The sequence below is a fragment of the Lissotriton helveticus genome, chromosome 7 (assembly GCF_964261635.1).
Source record: "Lissotriton helveticus chromosome 7, aLisHel1.1, whole genome shotgun sequence".
In the NCBI taxonomy this organism is placed as follows: domain Eukaryota; kingdom Metazoa; phylum Chordata; class Amphibia; order Caudata; family Salamandridae; genus Lissotriton; species Lissotriton helveticus.
In genome coordinates, this window is record NC_136068.1 from 573,930,125 (window position 1) to 573,957,051 (window position 26,927).

The 26,927-nt window shown below is 43.0% G+C and overlaps 1 protein-coding gene across 8 annotated transcripts in view; it reads right to left on the bottom strand.

The window, feature by feature from the left end:
* LOC144768773 (uncharacterized) overlaps nucleotides 1-26,927 on the bottom strand; it is a 9,320,023-nt gene that overhangs the window by 435,431 nt on the left and 8,857,665 nt on the right. For all 8 annotated transcript variants that reach the window (XM_078652700.1, XM_078652694.1, XM_078652695.1 and 5 more), the window contains one exon: nucleotides 15,146-15,217. In XM_078652700.1, the coding sequence (XP_078508826.1) occupies nucleotides 15,146-15,217 (72 nt within the window). The remainder of the gene's footprint in view (nucleotides 1-15,145; nucleotides 15,218-26,927) is intronic.

The following is a 26,927-nucleotide window of genomic DNA, read 5'->3' on the forward strand; positions in this document are numbered from 1 at the left end:
ACACCACCTTACACAGGCTGCTGTAGCAGAACTGTATTGTCATTTTGACAGGTCTCTCAGGGAATGAATGAATGAATGAATGAATGAATGAATGAATATAAAACCTTTAAAGCGCAAACTTAGCCCGAAGGCATCAAGGCATCAGGCATCAGGGGTGGCATAATACATGTTGCAGCCCCTGAGATGCCTCTGGGGTAGCTATGCCCTGGGTATATAGGATACCATATACTAGGGACTTATAAGGGTACCCCCAGAATCCAATCTGTGCTGTACCTAAAGTACATGCAATTATTTTAGAGAGGAAGCAGCTAGGCTGGAGTCCTGGATAGCAGGGCCCCAGCCAGACTAAAGTCGAAAAGCAGTGAAACATCAGCAAAAAAGTGGGGGTAACTATAAGAAGCAGATCCTACTCTACTGCAACATACTTGAGCTCTAGTGCTTTCTCTCAAACGCCGAAAATTGTCTAAAATCACTTACCCAAGCATGTGCACCCATTGATAGGAAACACATCAGGAAACTTAGTAAACACGCTCAAAAACACACAAAAGAAGGATAGCAAAGAATGACCTAAATAAACACCAGTGGGAACAGAACACCTGGGGGAGAAAGGGTGAGACAAAAGAAGAAACAATAAAATCAAATATGGGTAGAGACAAAAGCACAAACAAAAAAATGTATACAAAAAGGAGAAAGACACTAAAAAAGGAATATGCTGCGAAGAAGAAGGAATATAGGGCCAGATGTAGGTAGCCCTTTACCGGTCGGAAACGGCAGAAAATACCGATTTTCGGCCGTTTCCGACCGGTAAAGGGCAATGGAGATGTAGGGGCTCAAAAAACTGACATATTCGGTAATTTTACCGAATCAGTAATTTTACCGAATCGGTAAAATTACAGAATCGGTAAATTTACCGATTCTGTAAATTTTACCAATTCGGTAAATTTACCATTCGGTAAAATTACCGAATATGTATTTTGAGATGTCGGTAGCAGTTCTAACAGTGCTACAGGGCCTTTAGAATTCGGTATTTACCATGCAATACAATTGCATAGTAAATTACGAATTCTTGTGTACATGCACATCTGTGCATGTACACCTGTGCCATGTGGCTCACAGACATGCCCTAAGGGCATGTATGTGTGCCACATGGCACACAAGCCAGTTACATGGGTGCAACAGGGTGTCAAAGTGACACCCTGTCCCCCTTAGCAATTCGGTATTTTTACCGATTATGTAAATACCGATTCGGTATTTGCTATTGAATCCTATGGGCTTCAAGGCCCATAGGATTCAATTGCAAATACCGATTCGGTATTTACCGAATCGGTAAATGCCGAATCTTAACGATTCGGTAAAAAATACCGATTTTTTTACCTACATCTCATTTACAGATTTATAAATATCGAATCGGTAAAATTCGGTATTTATGAATCGGTTAATGAGATTGACCTACATCTGGCCCATAGTACCTTATTCACAGCGCGAGAGGCAGAAGGACACTAATCAACATTAATCAATCGTACTTGGTCCATTCTCCAGATGAAAGAACAGGGCGTGAAGCTGGCACGCACTGGTCAATTAGGAAGCACCAAATATGAGGGAAAATGAAGCCACTGTATGGCAGCCAATGGGATGACGGCAAGCACCTTGTTGTGCACAATATCTCTTGCAAGCAAGGGTGCATGCACTGGGGCATGCGCTGTCATAGGCGAGACCTAAAAAGGGGATACTTTGATTTTAACCTCAGAATTCCTCAAAAAAGTGAGCTGAGATTTTTTATGAATCAAAAAGAACAATTGATAACATTTGTCAATCTAAGATTAAACACCAGAGGCAAATTGTGAAGTTGTTATTGACTAGCCTGGAAGTGTTGTCAGAAGGAGGTCAGCTCTATCACCTGGTGCAGCTTCCCTGAGCCACTGGAACAGTATAACATACAGGCTGATTTGGTATGTACCACAATCCATCAAATTTAGAGATGATTGCCTCCCTCTGGCTTTCTCTGTGCATTGAAAGGCACCTCTATCACAGTGGTTCCTTTTAATGTACCCACGGTTTGGTTGACAGCAGCTGTTGATTTTAATGCCAATTCACCAAACTTTTTACAAAGAGTTTTTTTTCAGAAACAAACTCCCACAGCAGATGTTTGCTTCTGAAAAATAAATAAACTTTTAACTCCCATATCTTGGGAGTTTTCACCCAGGGTGTTGAGGTTGTTATTGTTTTTTCTGGTTCTCACCATCAGGTTTTTCCTCATGGTGGCAGACAAACTAAATAGGTTGGGCGGTGTAATGCCTTTCCTCAAACAGCCCCTAATCTATCTGGCTGTCAGAGGAACCTTTCCTTCGCCAACGGGGACTCTGTCTATGGATAACTAAAGATCAGCCCCCCTCTAAATGAGGCTTGCAGACCTAGGATATTTTGGACAGGATACTCTGTTGTGTTTGCAAAGGAGTTCCCTGTCCGCCAAACTCTAAATCAGATTCTTAGTCCCAAATAGGGTCCCATGGAGAGAGGTGTTCTTGTGCTTGCAGTGCACAATCCCATGCCTCCCAACACCAGTTACCTGTGCTGGTGAAGCTCTGTTTAATGGTTCATCAATGTATATATTTGGCAGCATGCAAAAGTTACAATTTTAATAGGAACTAAACAACACCAGTTTCTTTTGTTCTTCAATTCTTTATTGATATTCAAATGAGAGTCAGTCTTTGATGCAAAGCGTAATCATAGTTCCAATTCTATAAGATAACCAACACAAGATTCAAGGTCACGTTATACCATGTTTGTTACAAAAATGGAGTGAAATAGTGCCATCGAGGAAGAATCCTTATCACCAGATAACTATTTGGAGTAATTAAAACTGTTTATTAAAGATGTGAATGTCAGTGGAAAAGACTATGGTGGCTTAATTTACCAAAACAATTTTGGTACAGTGATAAGAATCTTCACTAAAGGAAATGTCTTCAGAGAAAGGCTGATCTGTAAATCGATGAAAAAAGGAATTGGGTGATACACAACCATGAAAGATTACGAATTAAACCCTTAAGCCTTGATGAAGTGGCAGAGACAACGCACCAGGTGTCAGCTGTTTTATGGAACAGCAACAATTGTGAAGCTTGTCCTATGAATGTGCTCCTCATTTGAAGATTAATAAAGAATTGAAGAAAAAAATGTATTGGAGTTATTCGGTGTAGAAGCTGGCTCTGTTTATACCGTACCAAAGTAAGGTATAGCGTTCACAGAGCCCAGTGGATCCGGCGAGGCTTTACAGAGGTTAAAGTAGATTATATTAAATGCTCTCTTTTGTGGTAGTGTGGTCGAGCAGTTAGGCTTCTCAGAGGGCTGTGTTAAGCATTTGTTTTACACACTCAGGCAAAACATTTTTACACATACTCAGTGACTAAATCTGAGACTAATTGTTTGTGAATCTATTACTTTTTTGTATGTTTATTACTTAGAACCAAAGATACTTAGTTGCAGTAAAATAAATTTTGCAATATCACACATATTAAGTAAAAAAAGAAGCCAGTGCATTTCTCTAACAGTTCAATGATAACCTATTGAGGAAAAACTATGTTGTAATTTCACAGGTAAGTACAGGACTTACAAATCCAGTCTTTAGGTTTTAGGACCAACACTGGACAAGGTTCAGGTAAATGTATAAACTGCACCACAAGCCGCACTGGGGCGGCCAGGTGCAGAGCTAAAATTTGGTCACTGAGGCCCAATGTTAGTTTATGGAGACTGGGGGCACGCAACCAGATGCTGGTTGCAGGTAGGTAAAATTGGCGTTGGTGGTCAATCTCCAGGAGGTTTCGGCCAGTACTGGGGGTGGGGGGCATGAAGAATTATTAAACACATAACCTAAGCGGCACAGAGGCGGCCAGGTGCAGTGCGCCAACACAGCATTGGGCACCCAATGCAGAGGAATGGAGACTGAAGATTTAAAGCAAAGGCTAATGGCTTGGACTAGGAGGCTGGAAGAAGGGAACTGGTGTCTCTGGAGGTAAGTTGGGGTGCTGAAGAACTCAGGGACACCGTCAGTCAAGCTCCCCAAGGCCGGGGGGCTGCAGGTGTAGGGTTGTCTTGGACGCCGGAGAAGTCTTACCGGAGCCGGTCTCATTTGGGGGACCCTTCATGCTGAGGTTGCAGGCGTCGTCGTGGAGTTCAGGAGAGGTCACTCTGAGATGGACCTGAGCTTAGGACAACTTGGGAACCTTCTTGGAACTGATGGGCCACTTGAACTCGAGCCGGAGGCGTCTGCCTCAGAGGTGTGTCCAGAGGTGTGGATCAGCAGGGCACTGAAGATCTTCTTCTTGGTTTCTTTGTGGACAGGGCCGCTGTCCTCTGGAGTTCTTGGTCTTTAGGGAAGGCAGGCAGTCCTCCCAGGGTTGTGGAGGTCGCTAAGCCTGCAGGACGAGTCGCTTTTTGGTGCAGGTTTCTTTTAGGACTGAAGACAGGCCAGTAGGGCTAGGGCCAAGTTGTTTTAATGAAACGAAGACACTCCATAAAACTTTAAGATAGGTTAAATGTACACCCACCAGATAATCCATGCAGCAGCCGGATGCTACAGCTGACTCTCAACTACTGAAAGCACGCAGCAACACTTAAGCACCCAACGGTGTCACAAATGAAGTTAGGGCCTTAGAGTTCTCATGCAGCATGACCTGATGGATGGTAGGATGACACCAAGTCCATTATGCTGAAAACGTGGACACCACCTAACTTTGTCAGTGCTTCGTTGATGTTAGGTAAGGGTTGTCTGTCGACCCAAATGCAGTTATTAAGACTTCTCAAGTCTACACACATGCAAATCTTTGTGCCTTTGTCCTTTTGGGCCAAAACAATGGGGGCCAACCACTCTGAGGATTCAGTCTCCTCTATAACCCCCAAACGGAGCAATCTATCCAGTTCTTCCTGCAGTGGCTTAACCATGAGGTCAGGGACCTTCCTGGCTTTGTGTACAACAGGAGTTGCACTGTCTTTTAAGATTATCTTATGTTTGAAACCTCTAAGGAGTCCTACATTTTCACAGAAAACGTCCGGGTATCTTTCTGTAATATCTTGATGATCATTGTGGGATGTTAGCAACATTACTTGGTAGGGAGCATTGGGATTGAGGATGATCCCTAGATATCGTTGGTGGCGCCAGCCTAAAAGATTGTCACCACGCTTAGCAATGCAGATTTTGCCGACAGTCTCTTTGTTTTTGAACAAGATGGTTTGAATTGAAAATTCTACGAGCTCAATACTCTGCCCTCCATAACCCACAGGGTTGATGTCGGGAGGTAGGAGCTTAATAGCCTTGTAAGCTGATGTGGCATCCTAAAATTTGTCACTAATTAAAGTGTAAGGCGAACCAGAATATGCAGAAACGGGAACAAACACATTCACAACAAGTTTGTTGCATTTTGGCATGGAAAGACTGTCAGTATCAACACCTTTAACATCGTGAATTGCCCCGTCAAAGCTGTCAGTGATACAGTGGATGATTTGTTGTGACAGTTCTTCATCTTCAATCATGCTAACTTTTGTGTTCCTGCACATGCGGGCATAAAGACCTTTTTCCCACAGTTTTTGCAGTTGGTACTTCTTGCAAAACAAGTAGGATAGTTGGGTCCAGACTTTCACATCTGGGGCATTTTGTTTTAACATCTCTGTACCAGGACAAAACAAATTTTTGTTTGTCAGTTTTGTTGGTTCCTTTTTCAATTTTCAAATTAGATTTGGACATAGTGCAACTGCCGCCTCTAAATAGGGATTATCTGATTCACCTCTAATAGAGTTGTTGCTGGTATCAGTGGTCACATTACTGTTACGCATTTCTTTAACCCAGTGGGAAGTATGCTCTATACTTTCCACGATGGTGATTGCCTCTTTAAGAATTGGATTCTTGGACAACAGCTTCTCCTGGATCTTTGGGTCCTTCGTGACCAGAAAGTCAGTTAACTGTTCAAATTCACAAGTCTCAGCAAGTGATTTTAGTGCAGCCACATAGTTGCCAACTCTTTCACCCTTAGCTTGGGTGTGAATGAAAAATTTGTGTCGTTCCATCACGACCTTGAGTCATGGCCCAAAGTGTGTTTGTAGAAGTAAAACACTCATTTTATATACATCATTAGGTTCCCCTGCTTCTCTACCTATTGGTATCAGATCTAGAGTGTCATAAATGTTTCTGCCTTCAATGCCAAGGTTGTGGAGTTACACAGCTTGTTTCCTCGCTGCTGAGAATCTTTCACCACCAGTGGCTATGAGGTAGGAGTCGAAAAGAGGTTTACCATTTTTCCATGGCAGGATTGGTTCGCCACGTTCAGATAAAAACTGAGGTGGCTGACTCATACCACTTGAGGTTGATATCCTAGAAGAAAAACAACATAACAAAGCAACAAAATAGACTAATATAACAATCTAAAATAAGAATTTAAAATAACAAGGCAACTAACTAAAATTCAAGTGCTTGCTTGTTCCTTAATAAGACTCTAAAAAAACAGTATTGCCGTGGCTGGTAGGGAGTAAAATAATAATAGAAACATGAAATCACAACTTATCTCACAGAATAGTCCTCCAGTGGAACAGCATGAGGAAAACTGTCAAAATTTGGTGAAGAAACAGTGTGGATTGCAGCTTGCTCAACCACACGCTGTTAAAGAAATACTCAAAAATCAAGGATAAAGTCAACATTCAGCTCAGGTGAGCAAATGCGGAAGCGATCGTTGTGTAGTCGTTGTTCCAGTCTATCTGTGACGCCAGTACAGCTGCGTGAAGATGCCCACGTCAGTGCGTCAACTCTTTTGAATCTGTTGAGTCACAGAACAGACACAGAGGAGCGCACGCGTCTTTCATCATGAGTTGAAACAATGCGGATGCCGCTAGCACAAAGGAGTACACACGCCTTCAGTCGCGCGTCGGAGCAATGCTAATGGTGTCGCACTGAGTTGGTATCTTTTAAATAACTGCTCGAGCACCCAACTATAGACAGGCAACCATTCGTTGTTGCGATTTGAAATACACAGAAAATTGTCCAAAAGTGATCTCCGATTAAGCAGATGCACAGCGCAAAGCCCCAACAGTTCCAAAAGTACAGTGCGGAAATGACAAACGAATAAAAGTGTAACTATTGAAAAATAAAACAGAAAAGGGTTAATAACTTGGCAAACTCATGCTGGGTTCTTATTTGGTGGGTGTCAGTTCTTCTAATTGTCACCAGTAATGAAACAAAGACACTCCATGAAACTTCAAGATAGGTTTAATGTACACCCACCAGATAATCCATGCCAGCAGCCAGGAGCTACAGCTGACTCTCAACTACTGAGGTCAACGCGCTTCGATGCTGACATGGTTAGCAATTTTACAAGAGAACATTACTGTTAAAGGGCAAGTTACAACATATTTGTCATCTGGGGTCTTCACTGCTAGTACGGCCCTTTGGTCGTTCTTCTTCTTTAAGTCACAAAGAATCTGAGGATCAAGGTTTAGGGGTGCCATGAAATATTACATTTAGGGGCATTACAGGTACTGGCAGGTAGTTGAAAATGGGATACTTACTTTAAGGGTCACTAAATCCTTTGCATATCTCCTCCCTTTGGGGAAGGGGCAAACCCCTAATCCTATGGGCTAAAATTCTCCCATCCAATATGGAGGTTTTACAAAGGAGGGGGTTACTTCAGCTCAGGACGCCTTACGGGTGGTTCTGGCTGTGAGGAGACACACCTCTCCTGCTTGCTAATTTTCCCGCCGACCTTGCCACCAAAAGTGGGGCTTGGTCAGGTGGAGCATCTTCATTAGCTGGAGAGGCCTCGGCTTATATAACAAAGGGGGGTCTTTACCAACGGTTCCTGCTTTCTTCACGGCCGGGCTCAGCTCCGCCACAGCGCCGCAGCACGAGCACCATAGGGCCGGGCCTTGCTCCGCCTGTTTCCCGTCCGGGCTTGGCTCTGCCGGGCCCCTCCCACCACCAGCGACGCCCTCAGCAGCGCCAGGAGGCGCTTAAAGGCAGCGCCAGGGACGAATCCTGTGGGGGTCATTACCAACGGTTCCTGCTTTCCTCACGGCCGGGCTCAGCTCCGCCGCAGCGCCGCAGCACCAGCATCAAAGGGCCGGGCCTTGCTCTGTCTGTTTCCCGGCCGGGCTTGGCTCCGCCGGGCCCCTCCCACCACCAGCGACGCCCTCAGCAGCGCCAGGAGGCGCATAAAGGCAGCACCAGTCCCTCGTCCCGCGGGACGCGCGCGGGAATGCGCCGGGAGAAGCCCGGGACAAGGGCGGGACAGTCCAAGACAGTCCAAGACAGTCAAAGACAGGAAGAGGCAGGGCTGGGCCATATACCCTGGTCAAATCGTGTAAGGACTTTTGGAGTTTTAGGACATACAGATCTGGTAAAGTGTTGACATGTTATAGCTTATCTTTTAACCACTTTGTTTTGTTTTGGTCATATATTTTGTTTTACAGTTTAGTATTATTTATTTAGGTAATAGGATAAACCATGCCAAGTGGCACAAAAGAGAAATTCATATCGGGGGTTGGCCCTATTGATAATTACCTGGTGAAGATGGTAAATAAAATCAATCATGATAGGAGGGCCTCCTTGGGAAGGGGTAGTCCACCTAATCTTACCCAAGATCTCCCGATCCCCTTGGAGAATCCCCCAGTGGTTGCTATCACTGAAATGGATCCCACTGTGGTTACCACGGTGGTTGCCCAGGTTCACATCAAGCCTCCAGTAGTTGACTTAAACTTAGTGAGCGATGATAGTGAAGAAGTATTGCCTAGTACTAGACCGGTCAGAACTAAGGGTGGGCGGCCAGCTACGCTCCGTGCACGGAGTGCACGGAGTGCCGTCTCCTACGCATTTTGCATAGCGGGAGTAGCCAGGCGGCACTACGCGCGCTCCGCAGACGGAGCGTAGCCGGCCGCCACCCGCCTCCCTCCTGCCCTCCCTAAATACATGAATAAAAGTATGAAAAGCTATTAAAAACACTTACCTTGTCTGCCGCGTCCCCGGGGCTCCCTCTCGCCGTCCCGCGATTCTCGCCGCCATTTCGGGTCCTAATGCGCATGCGCGGGCGGCCGCGCATGCGCATTTCTCATGAGGAATGCGCATGCGCGGCCGCCCGCGCATGCACATTAGTATCCGGGTCGGTGGCGCCGCGAATCGCGGGAAGGCGAGAGGGAGCCCCGGGGACGCGGCAGACAAGGTAAGTGTTTTTAATAGCTTTTTATACTTTTATTGATGTATTTAGGGAGGGCAGGAGGGAGGCGGGCGGCGCGGAGTGGGGCTACGCGGAGTGCGCGGGGGGTAGTTATGTGCCCACTTCGCGTAGCTCCGCGGAGCCCCACTCCGCACACTACGCCCAGGGTTAGTCAGAACCTGTAGGAAACAACAAATTAAAAGGGGGGGGGAAGCATTCAAGAAGAAGGGCAGATACCCCCTTACCAGCAAAGAATAATACAGATGAGCTCATAAAAGCACAGGGTGAAAGCAATCTGGCCAATAACATATTAAGTTCAGATCATATCTCCCAACTACTTTGTTCATTGGAAGCCAAGTTTGAAGCTAAATTAGAACAGTATCTTCAACCCCTAATGCGCAAACTTGATAGTGTCACTGCCGAAGTAAAGAGGCTAGGAGGGCTGTTATCCAAACAATTAGCAGTGGCTGATAGTATTAAACAGGTTGGGAAGGACATAGGAGGGACAGTAGAGGAAGTTAGAACTGTTGATCTGCAGCAACCTACCCTGCTCACAACTAGAACAGATCCAGTTACAACGGCCCCTACCACTGTAGTGAGTGTAGTTACAAGATCGACTACAGGGCCTGATGTCACCTCCAGCGTTAATTTGGCAAGAAGATGTAAATCTATAAACCTTCCCCCAGAGTGTACTCCCTACGTAGTTGTCCTAACCAATGTTCCGCCCCTTGATAAGCAATCAGCCCAGTCACCTGAGGAAACGCATGACTCCCTTAAAAACAAAACCGTGTCATGGTTGAATAGGAGGTGTGATTTCCCTATAAAATTTGCCCCTGACATTATAACAACTAGAAGGGCAAATTGGATTGGGCCCTCGAAAAAGACGTGTATTGGGGACTGCATAATTGTACATTTCAGACACCCACAACATGTGGCCACAGTTCTGTTAAGGGCAGCCTCCTGGACGTACGATGCAAATAGTATTTGTGTGCGACCTCTCGGGTTTTTTTATAATCACAGCACAAGAGTACCCCCACATAGTGCGAGAATGAGATCATATACTCCTGTCAGGGCTCAGACGCCAGGCTCATCTCAGGGTCCCGGTGGAGATAACTTTTTTAATTATGAGCCTAATATTGCCACACATAACAGATTTGATGTACTGTCTGGTTTAGAGTTGTGTGATTGACAGGAGGATTATGAGGATCCGGGGGAAGAGTCTTCTTCAATCTTTGGTTCCCTCGGTCCATGATCACCGTACTTTGACTCCTCTCGTTATCCACTGTAACCCCGTAACTACGTGCAATGTTGTGGGAGAAACGGTTAAAATGTTAAGTTGGAACGTTGCTGGTTTGCGTTCCAAGCGAGAGGATAGTAATTGGTTAAATTTGTTAAACAATATGATATTGTGGCTCTCCAAGAGACATGGGATAAGAACTGTGACTTTTGGATGGACGGCTTCTCCTCGCATTCTGTTCCTGCATTAAGATCGTCAGCTGGGAGAGATAGAGGGGGACTCGTGCTATTGGTATCTGTAAATGTAAGGGGGGAAAGTCAAAAGGGTAAACTGTGCCTCCCACAATTTTCTTATCCTGGAAATAAAGCTCACAAACAACACAAAACTAATTCTAGTGAACTGCTATAACTCGCAGAATGGGGAATCCCCAAATGAACACTTGGTGTGGCTGTCAGATTTTTTAAGTACCTTTAAGGAAAAGCAAACCACTTTTTGCCAATACATTTTGTTGGGCGATTTTAATGTGCACCTATGTAGTCAGAATTGTTTACTAACTGATAATGATGGGCCAGACTTCACATCCCCGCAGCATTTTGAGCATACCTGTAAGGGGGCAGCCCTGGAGAATCTCCTGTCTAATAGCAATTTGTTTGAAGCAGGGTTTTTTGATAAAAATACTCGTGTTCCCACATTTATAGGCAGGGATTGTGAAACAATAATCGACTACATATTTCTTTCTTCAGGACTTTTAGTTCTGCCAGTAAGGTTTCACTTGGCGGAAGTTGTTAAAGCAATTGAGGGCACAGCAGGACGAAAGGTACCAGGTCCAGATGGGGTACCCTCAGACATGTTCGAGGCAAACCCGTTGTACTGGGCTAATATTTTGACTAATGTCTTTAACACCTCGGCTAGCGCAGGATTCCCTAAATCTTGGTCTCGATCAACAATAATCCCAGTGTTTAAAAAGGGTCAAAGGGGAGACCCCAGATGCTATAGGCCTATTTCCTTGCTGGACTCCTCCATAAAAATCCTGGGGAAGGTTATTCTAGCAAGGATAACAGGGTGGGCTTCGGACAATAACAAACTGTCCGATGCCCAGTATGGCTTTAGAGCAGGGAGGAGCACGGAGGACCAATGTCTGAATCTTCACTTAATCATAGCTAAATACACGAAGGCGGCCAGGGGCTCTATTTTTTTGGGCTTCATGGACTTGTCCACGGCCTTTGATCTAGTCAATAGGTCAAGGCTATGGACAATGCTCCTGGAGTTGGGCCTCGATCGACCCCTTGTGTATTTTTTGGCAGAGTTGCATAAAGACCTAAATGCCTCAATTAGGATGACGAATGAGGGGAAATGCACGTCAAGTTTTAAGTCCATAGAGGGGTGTGTCAGGGATGTATCTTGGCCCCCATGCTGTTTACGCTGTATGTAAACTCGCTGGAGGTAAATCTGTTAACTGCGACGCCCGACATCCCACGCATGGGAGGTACACCGGTTTCGGTGCTCTTATATGCGGATGACGCTGTCTTATTAGCAAGGACCCTGTTGGGCCTACAAAGATTATTGGATTCTTTCGGGGATTTTATGAAAAGCCTGGATCTGGTGGTAAACAATGGCAAATCCCATGTTATGTCATTGGGTGCCTCAAAAAATAAAGTCAAGACCTTTTACTGTGGCAGTGAGGAAATCACCAGAGTAAAGGTATTTACCTACCTGGGAGTAGTTTCTGACGATAGGGGTACATGGTCCTCACAGCTCTCAATAAAGGTAAATGCGGTGAGAAGTTCCTCAGCTGCAGTGCTAGGTTTTGCTAAAAGGCTGGGAGGGAAACCATATGAGGCGATCTTGGCTATCTATAAAGCCAAGACCATATCTATCGTAAGGTATGGGGCAGCAATATGGGGGTTTACCAAACCCGACCTCATTCAAACAGAAGAAAACACATTTTTACGGTCCCTCCTAGGCCTTCCGCAATCTACAGCTACCCATTCTGTCCATCTTGAATTGGGGATAGGTTACATAGCAGATATAATTAAAATAGCCCCCATCCTGCTATGGATCAAGATTTGGCTGAATTCGAACCTTTCCCTAAACCACAAGATTTTAAAGGACTGTATCAACCTTGATAATATGAATGAAATCCAGTGGCTGTCGTATATTAAAATGTTAGCTGTGTATATGGGGCAACCTGAGATTTTCTTCAATCCAGAATCTCTATGCAAGGCTGACCTAGAGTGGGTCAAAATTAATTTCATTAAACTAAGGGAGGCAGAGCGGGAAACAGTAGAACTATGTAAACCTTCTGTTAGGGGCCAGGTTTTGGTTACTTTGTCATTAGCGATGTCACCTTACTTGTCCATAGTGACTAATTCTTTTCACAGATGGCTATTGACAAAATTCCGGTTCAACCAAATACATTTTGTATTATGGGATGTAGAGGGCTGGTGTAGTCCTGAGGAGGCTGCACCATGCAAATGTGATGATTTCTCCCCCAAGACACCATGCACTTTATGATCTTTTGTCCTTTGTACCATGATGCCAGGAAAAGGTTTATCCTCCCATTATTGAAAAAGATGAATTTTATCCAGTGTAAACCTGCTCTATTGTTTTTACAACTGTTGGAATCCCCGATAACCATGTTTTGTGTCGCCAGCTTTCTTGCAGCGTCTGTTAGAAAAAGGAGGGTTAGACAGAAAGCCGTACAAGAAATCCAATCATGTTAATTATATTTGATAACGTATACCAATCAGTGGCTTTAAATTCAAGAAAAGTCTGTTAATGATTTTTAAATGAATTTGTACTACATGTTTAGCTTGTATAATATATTTTTAACAAACATTTTTTAACGTTTGTGTATATGTATAGCATACTTTTATGATTTTAAGTAATCGAATAAAGTGGTTTGACTTGACTTGACTTGACTTGACTATATAACAAAGCGAAGGAACTCTTTGAGGCTCACCACTCTTGAATGCTGTTCCTGCTTGGGGGTAGGTGTGAAGAACCTCCACTCAGAGCACACTTTGTTTCTGACACAGTAGAGCACAAGGCTCCCACCTCAGGGGGTCAGACACATGTCTGAAGGTGGCAGGCTGGTGTAGACCAGTCAGCTACACACTAGCGGTTGGGTAGGTTTTCAGGGGGCACCTATTAGCGGCCTTTATTAATTAATCCAACACTGAAATCTGTGTTGGCTCAATAGTCTAAGATGTTTCGCACCAAACATCTTGTGATTTGGTGAAGTCATCATGGAGATGTGGAACTCGTATTGACAAGCTCCCAGGCCGTGTCCTCGCTACGGCTTTACTGTGCACTAATAATGCCTAAGAATAGACTTATACACTTTAGGGGCATATCTACTCATGCCATTAAGCCCATACGCGAGGTATAGTGCACCTATCCTTAGGACTGTAAGGCCTGCTGTAGGGTGACTTACCTAAGCCTCTGGCAGTGTTGGAAGGCCTGGCACAGAGAGATGTGTGCTAGGTCAACTCTTCACTTCTAGTTTCACCAAAACACGCATGCTGCAGTGCCAGTGTGGATGTGTTTGGTGAGGGGTCTCTGAGGGTGGCATAATACATGCTGCAGCCCTTAGAGAACCTCTCTTATCACAATGCCCTTGGACCTACTGGTACCTTTTACAAGGGGACTATATAAGAGCCAGAGGTGTGCTAGTGGTGGAAACAAATGTACCGTTTTTGGGAAACAACACAGGCACTGGGAACCTGAAAAGCAGGGACCCAGTGCACATTCAGGCAAAGTTGCTTTCAGAGTCAGGCAAAAAGTGGGGGGTAACCATGCCAAAAAGGGCCCTTTCCTACATTAGGTTCTGTTTATCTCTCACCTACCTCCATCTATTTGAAGTGGCAAATACGACCATCCTGGCATGATCCATCCAGAACAAGTTGTGTTGTACAAAAGGAAACACGGTTAGGCAACCAGATATTTCACCCTGTCAGTGGTCACTAATGCACAGCAGTGTAGGCCTGTAAATACTTGTCTTCCAGAGTGGAGAGGGTCGTTGAACAGGGTGTCTTACTTTTCCCTTGCCATCCCATAAGAGGTGTCTAATAACACGTTTGATGTCTGTGCTCCTCTACCTCCCACCTCTGCTTCTTAAGAAGAAAACATTACTGTTGCTGTTTGCGGTCTTTTGCTCTGCATGCATGCTACTGACTCTTCAAAGACTTCACATGATAGTCAAAAATGGAGAGCACTCATTCAGCCCCCAAGACAGGGAACGCAGGTCGGCTGTTACAAGCTTGTTTCAGCACAATAATCATGGCTTGAGCCAGCTTCACTGCAGCAGATGCTATCCGAGATGAAGGAGTGAGGAAAAGAAGAAAAACAGGTTTACTTTTTAAATTATAAGGCAAAGCCACAGTGCTAATAAAGCAGATTCCAACCAACGAGTAAAGGACAGTGGAAAAAAGAGATTTAGCTACTGAGCAGCCACGTGTGGGAAAGGAATGAGCTGTACATTATACACTCTCCAAGAACCTATGCGTGGTATTGCAGTGCAAGGCTTTTGTTACCAGGAGTCCAAGAAGGAGTTTTCGTCCCATCAGTAGGCAGCAGGGTACACCAAAGTTGGTGAAAGAAGAGGGGAAGGACCTTGAAGTAGACTTTATAACGACTGGTTTTCTCGCGCTACTTTCAGGGCGACTAAAGTGACATTTCAACCTTGATAACGACACATTTCAAAAGTTTGGCAAAAACTTACCTCCGTTATTAAGATAAATTCACAGATTTCACAGACAATATATACTGTACAGTCACTGGCTCCCAGGGAAATCTGTAATAAAAGCACAACAAAAGGACCTTCTTAGTATCCTGGTGTGAAGTGGAAAACATTAAAGAGACATTTCCTTGCAGGACTACATGGCTGCATTCATTGTATTAGCAGTGGTAGCATTAAAGGGTTGATTTAGAGTTATGGAGGGCAGCCGAAATCCGCCAGGGTGGTGGTTGTCATAACCTTTAGAGCTCTCCGTCTGCTTGCCTCTGTACCTTCAGAGGAACCACCGCAAAAGTGACACTCAGAGAATGGATTGTAAGATTGCTGAGTAGCCAACATGTTTCAAGAGGCAGTGCCGCAAACTTTTTCATTGTACTTAAACAATCCTTCAAAGCAGGAGTTTGCATTTGAAAAACAAACAACTAATGACACTGACACCCTGTGGACTCTCTCCCAGGGTGTGGGGGTCAATTTCTTTTTTTATTCTTATTTTTTCGAGACTTCCATGTTTTCCCTTGCAGCCTTGAATAGGGAACCAAATACATCACAACATCACCCCTGAATAGGGCGGAGAGTCTGAAATACTTAGACCATGAGTTCTTTCTTTTTAAATATTTTTTTATTAAAGCTTTTCAGTTACATAAAATACATATGGAATTAGGCATCCAGATGTAATAGCCTTCTAACAATAGGCTTGACGTGATGTAAGCATCACATAATTACCTTCAATCAGTTCAAATTACAACATTCCTGTGGATACATTTGAGAACTAATTGTACCTTCGGGTCTAATGTCCATCGTGTAACATAAGGGAGTTTGCACCGTGCCCTTACTAGTACGATATTTCAATATCCTATAATTTAACAATGTAAGCAACAGTTACATGTATACCTCTATAACAACGAGAGCACTCAGGGGTTCTAGTAAGGATCTTCAGAAATCTACCCAGCTTGCCACAATAACTGGTGTTTTATTTATTATAGATTTGGGACATTCTATCGCTGAAGGCGATTCGGTGGGCACCCTGTGTCCGGGGCGATCTTCCCTTACCCCTTGCCTAACTTGTGAGCCGGGGGAAAAACATGGTAGCTGTATTAGTTTGGTAGTCTACGAGGTGTCAGGTGAACTGTCCCCTTCTCTTATGCCTCTGGCCTCCCACTTCCGCAACACAGATCTGTTATGGGACGGCGCCGCACACCTTTATTATCTTCCTCAATTAGTGACGTTTTTCCGCCTGTGCCCAGGCTGTGACGTCCTTCTCCCAATCAAACATTTTTGGACCTGCTAAGGACTGCCATCTTAACGCTATCCGTCTTTTTACCAATATTAGGGCCAGATCTATAAAATGAGTGCCAGCTTTTTTGGCCTTGGGTGTTGGAAACAGACCTAATAAACATACCTCTATGGTAGGAGGGAGGGTGCGTGTGAGAACCCTGTGTAGTAACCCAGTGACCTGACACCAGTAGTCAAGCAGAGCCGGGTAATCCCACCCCTTGTGTTTAAAGTCTGCGTCCAGGTCCGCACATTTTCGCCATTACTTGTCGGTGCTTCTGTTATATTCTAACCTGTCACTTTAAATATACCTTTAGATCGCATGCCAGTGCATGAGACATAGCATGAGACATGCTTACCTTCAATTGTAATATGTGTTCCAGAACTGTTATTGAAAGAAGGTTAACTGTACCAGCTCAGAGAAGACTTGACTGGGGACTCTGAAGGATGTCATTCGTGCTGCCAATAAACTAAACTTATTTTATAATCTTTGACTGGAATATTACTACAATTTTGGCGACAAGGAAAACCACCACTTGCAGCACGGATTCAAAGTGGTGTTTTGAACCCAATTTATCAATTTCTACTTCACCGTTTTCATATGGTATGTACAACGTTTTTACTTAAGCAAATTTAATTTTGCCAGCGGCTGCTTCCTTAACCCTGTGCTCTGATTGCACCTGCGGCTGTTTTTCCCAATAATTTCAACTGCATGTTGCTTTCCCTACAAGGATTATTTGAGTTTTAAAACTTGCACGAACGCTCCGTTCTCCGTGTCTTTTTAAATATTCCACTGTTTGTTTGGAGACTTTGACTGCCTATCTACAGTAATATTTTACAGATTTGATCTGGGCTTGCTATCTGAATACCAGCGTGTTACTCGAAATTTATTATTTGGATATATGACCATCGTATTGTTATTTAAAATTTGCCCGCATCTTACCTGTTTAGAATTCTACTCCGTCCTCCATTCCAAGGCGCGTCTACAAGTAACGTCAACACGCATTGAAACTGCAATGCCTACGCGCATGCGCATATACGTCATTGCGCACTGTGTGGCGGCCATTTTATAAAATTTGTGGATCTTGAGTTGTCATGACAACCCTGCGCCGATAACTACATCGCGCACTACATCAACTGCACGCTAACCTCGTTCACCAAAGGATATTTTGCAGATTATAAAACACATCGTTGTGGACAACAAATACGGAGCAGAAGTAAGCTTTGTTAAAAATAACATATTTTAAGCAGAAAAATACTTTATCAACTCACACTGCTTTGTTGATATCAAACAAAATTCTTGATCAAAGACTGTATATACGTTATTATAGCATGACTATATTTTAAATTTTGTTTTCACACTCTATTTATAATTTAACAGTATCTCCTCATTATTTTCGTTACATTCAATCTTATACACAAACAACATGTAATTTGATCCTCCCAACAAATTCCTTCAAACAAAGGGTGATCCACCCATACCATGGACACGTTGGAAGGAAGAATTCATAAATTACATGAAAGCTATTGACGGTGAAAGAATGGGTGCAGAAAGAAAGAAAAGTATTCTTCTCCACTGCCTTGGCTCAGAAGGCCAAGAAATTTTTAGATCATTACCTCAAGTTCCTTCTTTAAATGAAGGTGGTGGAGATAATTTAAATCCATATACCGAGGCTCTGGCTAGACTGGAAAAGAGGTTCAAACCAAATGTAAGCATTGCACTTAAACGTTTTAAATTCTATACCAGAAAACAGAAAGAAGATGAATCCTTTGAAGACTTTCTAACTTCGTTAAGGTCTCTTAGCTTACACTGTAATTTTGGTACTATTGCGGACGAAATGATTCGAGATCAAATCATTGTCCATACAAAGTGTAAGAAAACTCAGGATAAACTATGGGTTATGGGAGATCCGAATTTAACAGAAACCATTGCTATAGCTAAAGCACAAGAACAGTCAGACTTGTGGATGAATACAGCTAAAGGCAATATTGAAAAGAAACAAGTTGATGAAGAAGTCTGCGCTATAAAACACAAACAAGGATCTAAAGAAGACTTTTACTCTTATAATAAGGGCAAACAATTTCCTCCTCAAAAGTCTTTTAATCAAAATTTTCAGGGAATATGTTTTAGATGTGGGAGTAAATTTCACATTGCTTCTTTTTCAGGTTGTCCAGCTATAAAGAGAGAATGCAATTTTTGCAAACGCATAGGTCATTTCAGTAATATGTGTAGGGATAAGCGTTCACCTACACAATATAAACGACCTGTATCCATTGTATCTGAGGAAATGGTAAGCAATATTAGGAATGATGAAAATATTATTAATTCCAATATAGAATCTGGTTTTGTAGTTTCCATTGTAAACAACCATTCAGAGATACAGCGTAATTCTCCAAAATGTAATTTTACTATTTGTTAAGTGAATTTGTTTCTTATGGTAGATTCTGGTTCGCCATGGACCATAATCACGCAAGAATATTTTCAGAGTATGTTATCTCATTCTAACAAGTTAGGAAAAATGAATGAATCAGATGTTGCTGCTGTAAATTTCTCTGGTACAAAAATTGAAATGATTGGATTCTTCAACGTTGAAATTCAATTTAAGTACAGAAAAGCTTCCATCAAGTTATATATATCTATTAAGGGTATCAACGTGTTGGGTTGGTTTGACCAATGGAAATTAGGCATCGTTTTGAATCCTAGGGCAAAAGAACCAGTATCATTGTGTGATGATAATCTTATGAATACCATTTCTGTAGTTGAGTTATCCAATGATCCTATACTTAATACCAAAGGAGATGATCTTATCAAACGTTTTGATACAGTGTTTTGTGATAAGTTAGGCAAACTTAAAAAATTTTCACACAATATAGCGTTAAAAAAGGCTCATACACCTATTGTCCAAAAACTTAGAGGTGTTCCCATAAACATTAGAGAAGAACTCAAATCCATGTTAGATGATTTATTAAAAGAGAAAATCATTGAACCCATAGAATCGTCAGAATGGGTTTCGCCCATAGTTTTGGTCAGAAAACATGACCAAAAATTGAGATTATGTGTGGACCTAAGGGCATTGAACTCTAATATCGTAATTGATTGCCACCCTTTACCAAATATAAATGAACTAATTTCATTATTTGATGGTGCAAAGATCTTCTCTACATTAGATTTAAGATCTGCCTACCATCAGATAGAATTAACAGAAGAGTCTAGGAAACTCACGGCATTTATAACACCTCAGGGTTTGTTTCAATACATCCGAATGCCTTTTGGACTGGCGTCCGCTGCATCGGTATTTCAAAGAGTGATGTTTCACATTTTCAGGGATATAGATAACTACGTGAAATGCTTTCAAGATGATATTTTAGTGTTCTCAAAAAACACTCAGGAGCATGAAATTCATTTACAAGAAGTATGTAAAAGATTACAAAACAATGGTTTAACTGTAAAAGCACACAAGTGCAAATTATTTCAAAAATCAGTAGAGTACTTAGGACATACCTTATCTGGTAAAGGAGTATTTCCAAAAAAATCCAATGTAAAAGCTATAGTCAAAGCTCCAGTACCAGAAAATAAGGATCAATTACTATCTTTTGCTGGCATGTGTGAATACTACAGCAAATTTGTGAACAAATTTGCCAGCAAGATGGAACCTTTAAGAAGATTGTTGAGGCATGGAGCAGAATATGTTTGGTCTGATGCCCAACAACAAGCTTTTGACGAAATCAAAAATGATATAGTTAAAGCCCCTAATCTCAAACCTTTCAGAATCAACAAGGAATGTATCATTACCGTTGATGCCAGTCTATATGGTTTGGGTGGAGTATTATCCCAAAGGGAGGGTAGTGAAGAATGGAATGTGGCATTTGCTTCGAGAACTTTAAATGACTGTGAACGTAGATATTCTGTAATAGAAAAAGAGTTATTAGCGTGCGTTTGGGCCATTGAGCATTTTAGACTATATGTTTGGGGATCAAAATTCACCTTAAGAACAGATCACAAGCCTTTAGTCAATATTTTATCAGTAGGTGGAGGATGGAATTCCACAGCCAGAATTGCGAGGTTGACTTCAAGGTTACAAGAATATAATTTTGTTACAATTTACGTTCCAGGAAAGAAAAATGTTACGGCAGATTGTTTATCACGGTTGCCATGCAAAAGTGAGGAAGTTTGTACTATTCAGGAAAAATTAGAGAATAGTGATTTTGTTTTAGCTATTGAAGATGTGTTACAAGGGAAGTTCAAGAAAATTTCCGAGTCTAATTGGAAAGACTGTATAGAAAAAGATTCCAGATGGAAAGACTTAGTAAATTACATTCAGAATGGTTGGCCAAATAAGAACATTATTAGTTCAGAGTTAATGCCATTTTACAATGTTATGGATGAGTTGGAACTGGATTCTGGTTTCATTTTTAAATCTGGGAAATGTATACCTCCAGAGGGCATGCAAGACATCATTTTACAAATTGCCCATGATACGCATCCTGGTATTTCATCCATGAAAAGATTAGTTCGCTCTGTATTTTGGTGGCCAGGAATTGACAGATTTGTTGACAGGACAGTTAGAGAATTCCAAGAATGTGTGTGTAAAGAAAAAATGTTAAAGGTATATACTCCACCCCTCAAAGTTGTTAAATGGCCTTCAGAACCGTGGCAAAAAATTGCTTTTGACATATCAGGTCCTTTTAACATATTACCTGAATCTTCCCGCTATGCTTTAGTTATAGTAGATTACCATTCCAAATGGCCTGAAGTGAAATTTGTCCCTAAAGCTTCTACTGAAACTGTCATTTCCTTTTTCAAAGAAGTTTTTACTAGAGAAGGGTGCCCTTCAGTGTTGGTATCTGATAATGGGGTTCAATTGACATCTGGTGAAATGGCACACTTTCTCAAGAATTGTAACATTGTTCACAGATTTACTTCATTATACGAACCCCATGAGAATGGTCAAGTTGAGAGATTCAATCGGGTGTTAAAAAATTTTGTGGTAGAATCTGTCAAATTTGGAATTTCTTGGGTAAGTGCTTTAAGGGAAAGGCTATGGACATACCGTATTACACCTCACACAATTACTGAAGTAAGTCCTTTTAAGTTATTTAAAGGTCGTAATCCAGCCTCAAGAATGTTACCGTGGTGGCTTAAAGAGAAATGCAATCAGTTTTCTTTTGACCAAGTTAATATAGAGGAGGTTGCCAGACGTGTAGAGAATAAGCAATTCAAAACGAAAGAATGGTATGACAAAAAGTGGAACACAAAATCCCAAGAGTTTCAAGTGGGAGAATGGGTGAGAATTCTCAGACCTGGTTTATTGTCCAAAGGTACTAACAAGTTTAGTGACCCCATTCAAATCAAAAAGATATTTGCCAATAGTGTCATGACTCAGGATGGCAAATATTGGAATGTAAGAAAATTAGCTAAGTGTACTGTCATGAATGATAAATGTAATTTATCTAATGAATCAAATGTTTTGTTAGCAGATAATTCTATTGCTCGAAGAGTGAAGGATATTAAACGTGTTATCAACATTCCTAAAAGATATATAAATTGATGTAGTTCAGGTTCAATGTTATACTTCATTCTCTACTATGTTTTTATTATTAAGTTAAGGGTTACATAATGTTATAATCATAAACGTCATTGTTTTTTATTCATTTCATTTTATAAAAAAGGGAGATGTGTTATATTCTAACCTGTCACTTTAAATATACCTTTAGATCGCATGCCAGTGCATGAGACATAGCATGAGACATGCTTACCTTCAATTGTAATATGTGTTCCAGAACTGTTATTGAAAGAAGGTTAACTGTACCAGCTCAGAGAAGGCTTGACTGGGGACTCTGAAGGATGTCATTTGTGCTGCCAATAAACTAAACTTATTTTATAATCTTTGACTGGAATATTACTACAGCTTCCTAACATGTTAAGTCTGTGTGGGGTAAGGTAGACCATATGCAGAATATTGAATTGGGTATATTTAAAGTTGGAATTTCTAGATATCTTCTTGGGCAAGCTTAGAGCTCTTTCCATTCTGCCTCTGAAATGTCTCTATTTATGAGAGCTACCTATTTCTTTTGTAATGTAAGCAGTGGTTTGTCAACCATCTCCCTGATAGCCCTATATAACCCTTTGACTAGATGTCTCGCCAATCCCAATGTTACCATGGCTTGCAACAGGGCATGTGTGGCTGGTTCTTGGTTTCCACCGCCCCATAGTGTATTAAAGGCTTTCTGTAACCCATCGTGGCTCACAAATTGCCCTGGTGGTAGGTCATATTGAGTGATTAGGTCAGCTAGTGGGATCAATTCACCCACTAGATAGCAGTCACTAATTGTCTGGATAGCTGCATTAGTCCATTCCCTCAGTTGGGTCTTGGTAAAGAACGAGGAAGTACCACCATGTGGAGACTCACCAGTTAAAGGTCAGGTGCATATAATGAAATTCCTGATGCTCGCCGAATACCTCTGTGCCAGCATTTCAAACCTACTGTGAATACAGTAAGAACCCTGGTGTTGGATCCGAATCTTGGGATGCAGCAGTTTATCTAGTAGTCTCTCCCTCTGGTCTGTGTACATTGGGATATCTAGAGTCTCCAATCCTATCTCATCTAGGCAGTGGGCCAGTGGGCTAGCCATTGTAGTTGTGCAGCCAAATAATACGGTTCAAAGTCCTGTGCTCCCAGTCCTCCCTCCTCTGGGGGTGTCTGTAAAGTGGTCAATGACACCTGGCTTCGCCCCATATCAATTCTCTCAACAATGTGTCTAGTTCCCTGAACCAGCTCTGTGAGATTACTACCGGGAGATTTTTGAAATAATACATTAGTCTTAGCAATACTACCATTTTGGTTTATGCCACACTGGACATAGTGGGAAGTTTAAGGGATATCCAGAACAATAGGTTTTGTTGCTCGTGGTACATCCAAGATATTTAGAGGAGCGAGAGGCCCAATTGGTATCTGGTGGGAATTCTGTTGGGCAGGGGGTTGCAGGAGTGAGTGGGAAGATCTGCATTTTAGATATATTTACCCTCAGCCCTGTCAGGTTAGCATATTCTTCAGTACGCTCAATGCACTCTTGACCCCCAAGTTTCCATTTCGTAGATAAAGCTGGATATCGTTCGCATATAGGGAGATCATGAATTCCCTCCTGTCAAGCATCAGACCTAGTCGCCCTCCCTCTCCTCTAAACCGTTCCACCAGCGGTTCTATGGCTAAATGGCTAAAGCAAACAGGAGGGGGCAATGGGCAGCCCTGTCTGGTTCCTCTAGATACATTGTATGGATCTGAGATTAGTCCCCCTGTTCTGATCCTGGCTGTGGGACAGGTATAAAGCAACTTTACTCATTTAATTGATCCCTCTCCCATCAAGAAATCCCACCACAGACAGTGGAAGGCTTTTTCGAGATCTATCGCCATTACTACAGCTTCAGGGTGGGTCGTGAGGTTGTGGTGGAACAGTGCATAGTATAATTGTCAGAGGTTTTCCAGATGTTGATCTGCTGGAAATGAACCCATTATGGTCAGTGTGGAAGAATGAGAGTATGTGTTGAAGTATTCTTGTGGCTCATATGTTGCTTAATATTTTAACGTCCAGCTTTAGCATAGACAGTGGTCTAGTTTCTGTAACAGAGGGAGTTTCCAATTTGGTTTTGGGAAGGGGGACCACCAGAGCTTCTCTGGTCAAGGTTGGTAAATGGCCAGATCATAATGAGTCAGCATATAGCTTCTCCAAATGGGGGGCCAATAGAGAGTTAAAACATAAAACTCAGCCGGAAGTCCATCTGGGCCTGGGGTCTTCCCTTTAGCCATATCCTTGATTGCTGCTTGGTTCTCATAGGTGCATATTGGTTTCACTAATTCTTTCTGTGCATCAGGGGCCACTTTGTTCAAGTGTAGACTGTTGAGGAATGCATTCATGTATTCATCCGACAGCTCCGCTGGAGGCCCGTATAGTGTAGTGTAGTATTCTAATAAAGTAATGTTGATGCTCTTGGGTGAGTATATTGTGGTCCCATCTTTAGCATGCAATTTGGTAATGGGTGTGCCTCTGTTTTCAGGTCGAATCAGCGACGCTAGCAGTTTACCGGATTTCCCACCCTCGAGTTGTTTTTTCTGGTATGTTTTAAGGCCAAATGCTCTTAATCCATCCAGTGTCTTACTATATTTACTCTTGGCTGTGGATAGCTGCTTTTGAGTGTCATTTTGTACCCCAAGCATGGTTTCTAGGGTGTGGATGAGCAAGTTACTTACCTTCTGTAACGCTTTTTCAGGTGGATACAGTATCTGCCTATGGATTCCTCACCTTACGAGTATCCCCTGCGCCAGCATTCAGCGGAACTTTTTCCTAGCTCCCCACGCCAACGAGGTCGTCACAATACCATGGCTCCGCATGCGTCTCCGCATGACATCACTGGAGCCATACGAGGACCACGTCGGCGTGATGACGGCAGTTCCACCCATTTTTTCCGTGCCACCGAGGCAAACAGACAGACCGACCATAGAGATAATGCATACAGTACACAGTATTCACACAAATACACACAGTGTAAAGTGAAATAGGAAAGCAAAGAAAGCAAACATTTCCTATAAACCTACATAAAGGCAAATAGAGGCAAAACAAAATGACAATATGAAATAACCATATTAACCAATACCTCTTTTTAAGGTATAAGAGGATGGACAATGGGGAGGCGGGTGGGTCAGTGAGGAATCCACAGGCGGAAACTGTATCCACCAGAAAAGGCGTTAACGAAGGTAAGTAACTTGTTCTTCTGATGTATACATCTGCCTGTGGATTCCTCACCTTATGAATAGAATCCCACAGCAGTCCCACACCCGGAGGAGGGTGACCATCCTTCTATACCAAAAAGACTTGCAAAATAGAGCGCGCAAAATGGTCATCCCTCCTCACTTCAGAATCCAAGCAGTAATGCTTCGCGAAAGTGTGAAGGGAGGCCCAAGTTGCGGCCTTATAGATGTCCAACACAGGAACACCCCTGGACAAAAGCAGAAGTGGATGATTTAGCCATGGTGGAGTGATCTCTAATGTCTTCAGGAGGCTCCTTACCAGCCCGAGCCAGGCAGATCTTGATGCAAAAGATGATCCACCTGGATAAAGTGCGCTTGTGCACCGCCTTGTCCTTCATGCGCCCAACATAGCCCACAAAGAGTTGATAATCCTGTCGGAAGTCCTTTATTCTATCCAGATAGAAACTAATTGCCCTCTTAGGGTGCAAACAGCGAAGACTCTCCTCCTCCTTGGAAGGGTGAGGGGGAGGATAGAAAGTAGGAAGGGTAATGGACTGCCCTAAATGGGAGGGAGTTACCACCTTAGGCAGAAAAGCAGCCCTGGTTCTGAGGACCATCCTTTCAGCATGTTTGGTCAGAAACGGAGGCTTTGAACTCAAAGCCTGAAGCTCACTCAACCTCTAGCCGAAGTGATAGCCACATGAAAGACTGTTTTAAATGTCAGCAGTCTCAAAGGACAAATATGCATAGGTTCAAACGTGGAACCCGTTAAGAAAGTTAAAACTAGATTCAAATCCCACTGGGGCATAATAGATGGAGTGGGTGGAAACATGTTAGTAAGCCCCTTAATGAACCTTAACACTATTGGAGACTTAAAAAGAGATGACTGATCAGGCAAACAAAGAAATGGTGATAAAGCCAACAAATATCCTTTAACAGTGGCCACAGCCCAACACTGCTGGGCCAAATGCAGCGAAAAACAAAGAACATCGGAAAGATGGTATCAATAGACTTCTCTCCACACCATTTAACACATTTTGACCACCTGTGGGAGTTGATAGACTTGGTGGAGTGTCGCCTGGCCGATAACATAATATCCAACACATCAGGCGGGAGAGAGAAAGAATTCAGGTTGCCCCGTTCAATCTCCAGGCATGAAGGTGCAGGCTCTGGAGGTTGGGGTGTAGAACCTGCCCCTCCGACTGTGAGTGGAGGTCTACCCTGAGAGGGAGACGGAGGGGATGGTGCGACGAAAGGTGAAGGAGGTCTGTGTACCATACCCTTCTTGGCCAATCCGGGGCGATCAATATAACTTGGGCCCGGTCTTGGCGATTCTTCCTCAGAACCCGAGGAATCAAGGGTAAGAAAGGAAACTCGAAAAAAGGGGCTGGGCGCTCCAACTCTACTGAAACGCGTCCCCCAAATCTCCCTGCCTCGGAAACTGGAGACTGCAGAGTGTCAGTGTTGTAATCTTACTCTTTTCCATTCCCCCTGTTTTCCCCCCTCCTTGTGCTTCTCACTTGGTATGGTCCGCTCTCCCTCCGGGAGCGCGAGTTAGAATGTTGTGAGAGAAATCCTTATTGTGTCAGAGGATGTTTCCGGGGTGTGTACTGGCCCAAGTTACTGCCCAAGGAAAAGAAGGGTACTGCCAGTATCAATCTTCCGGAGATGGTTGGCAATACTTGCAGGAGGAGTTCGGAATTTAAGGGAGAAATAGACTGTGTGGCAGGTTTCGACAAAGGGGAGCCAAG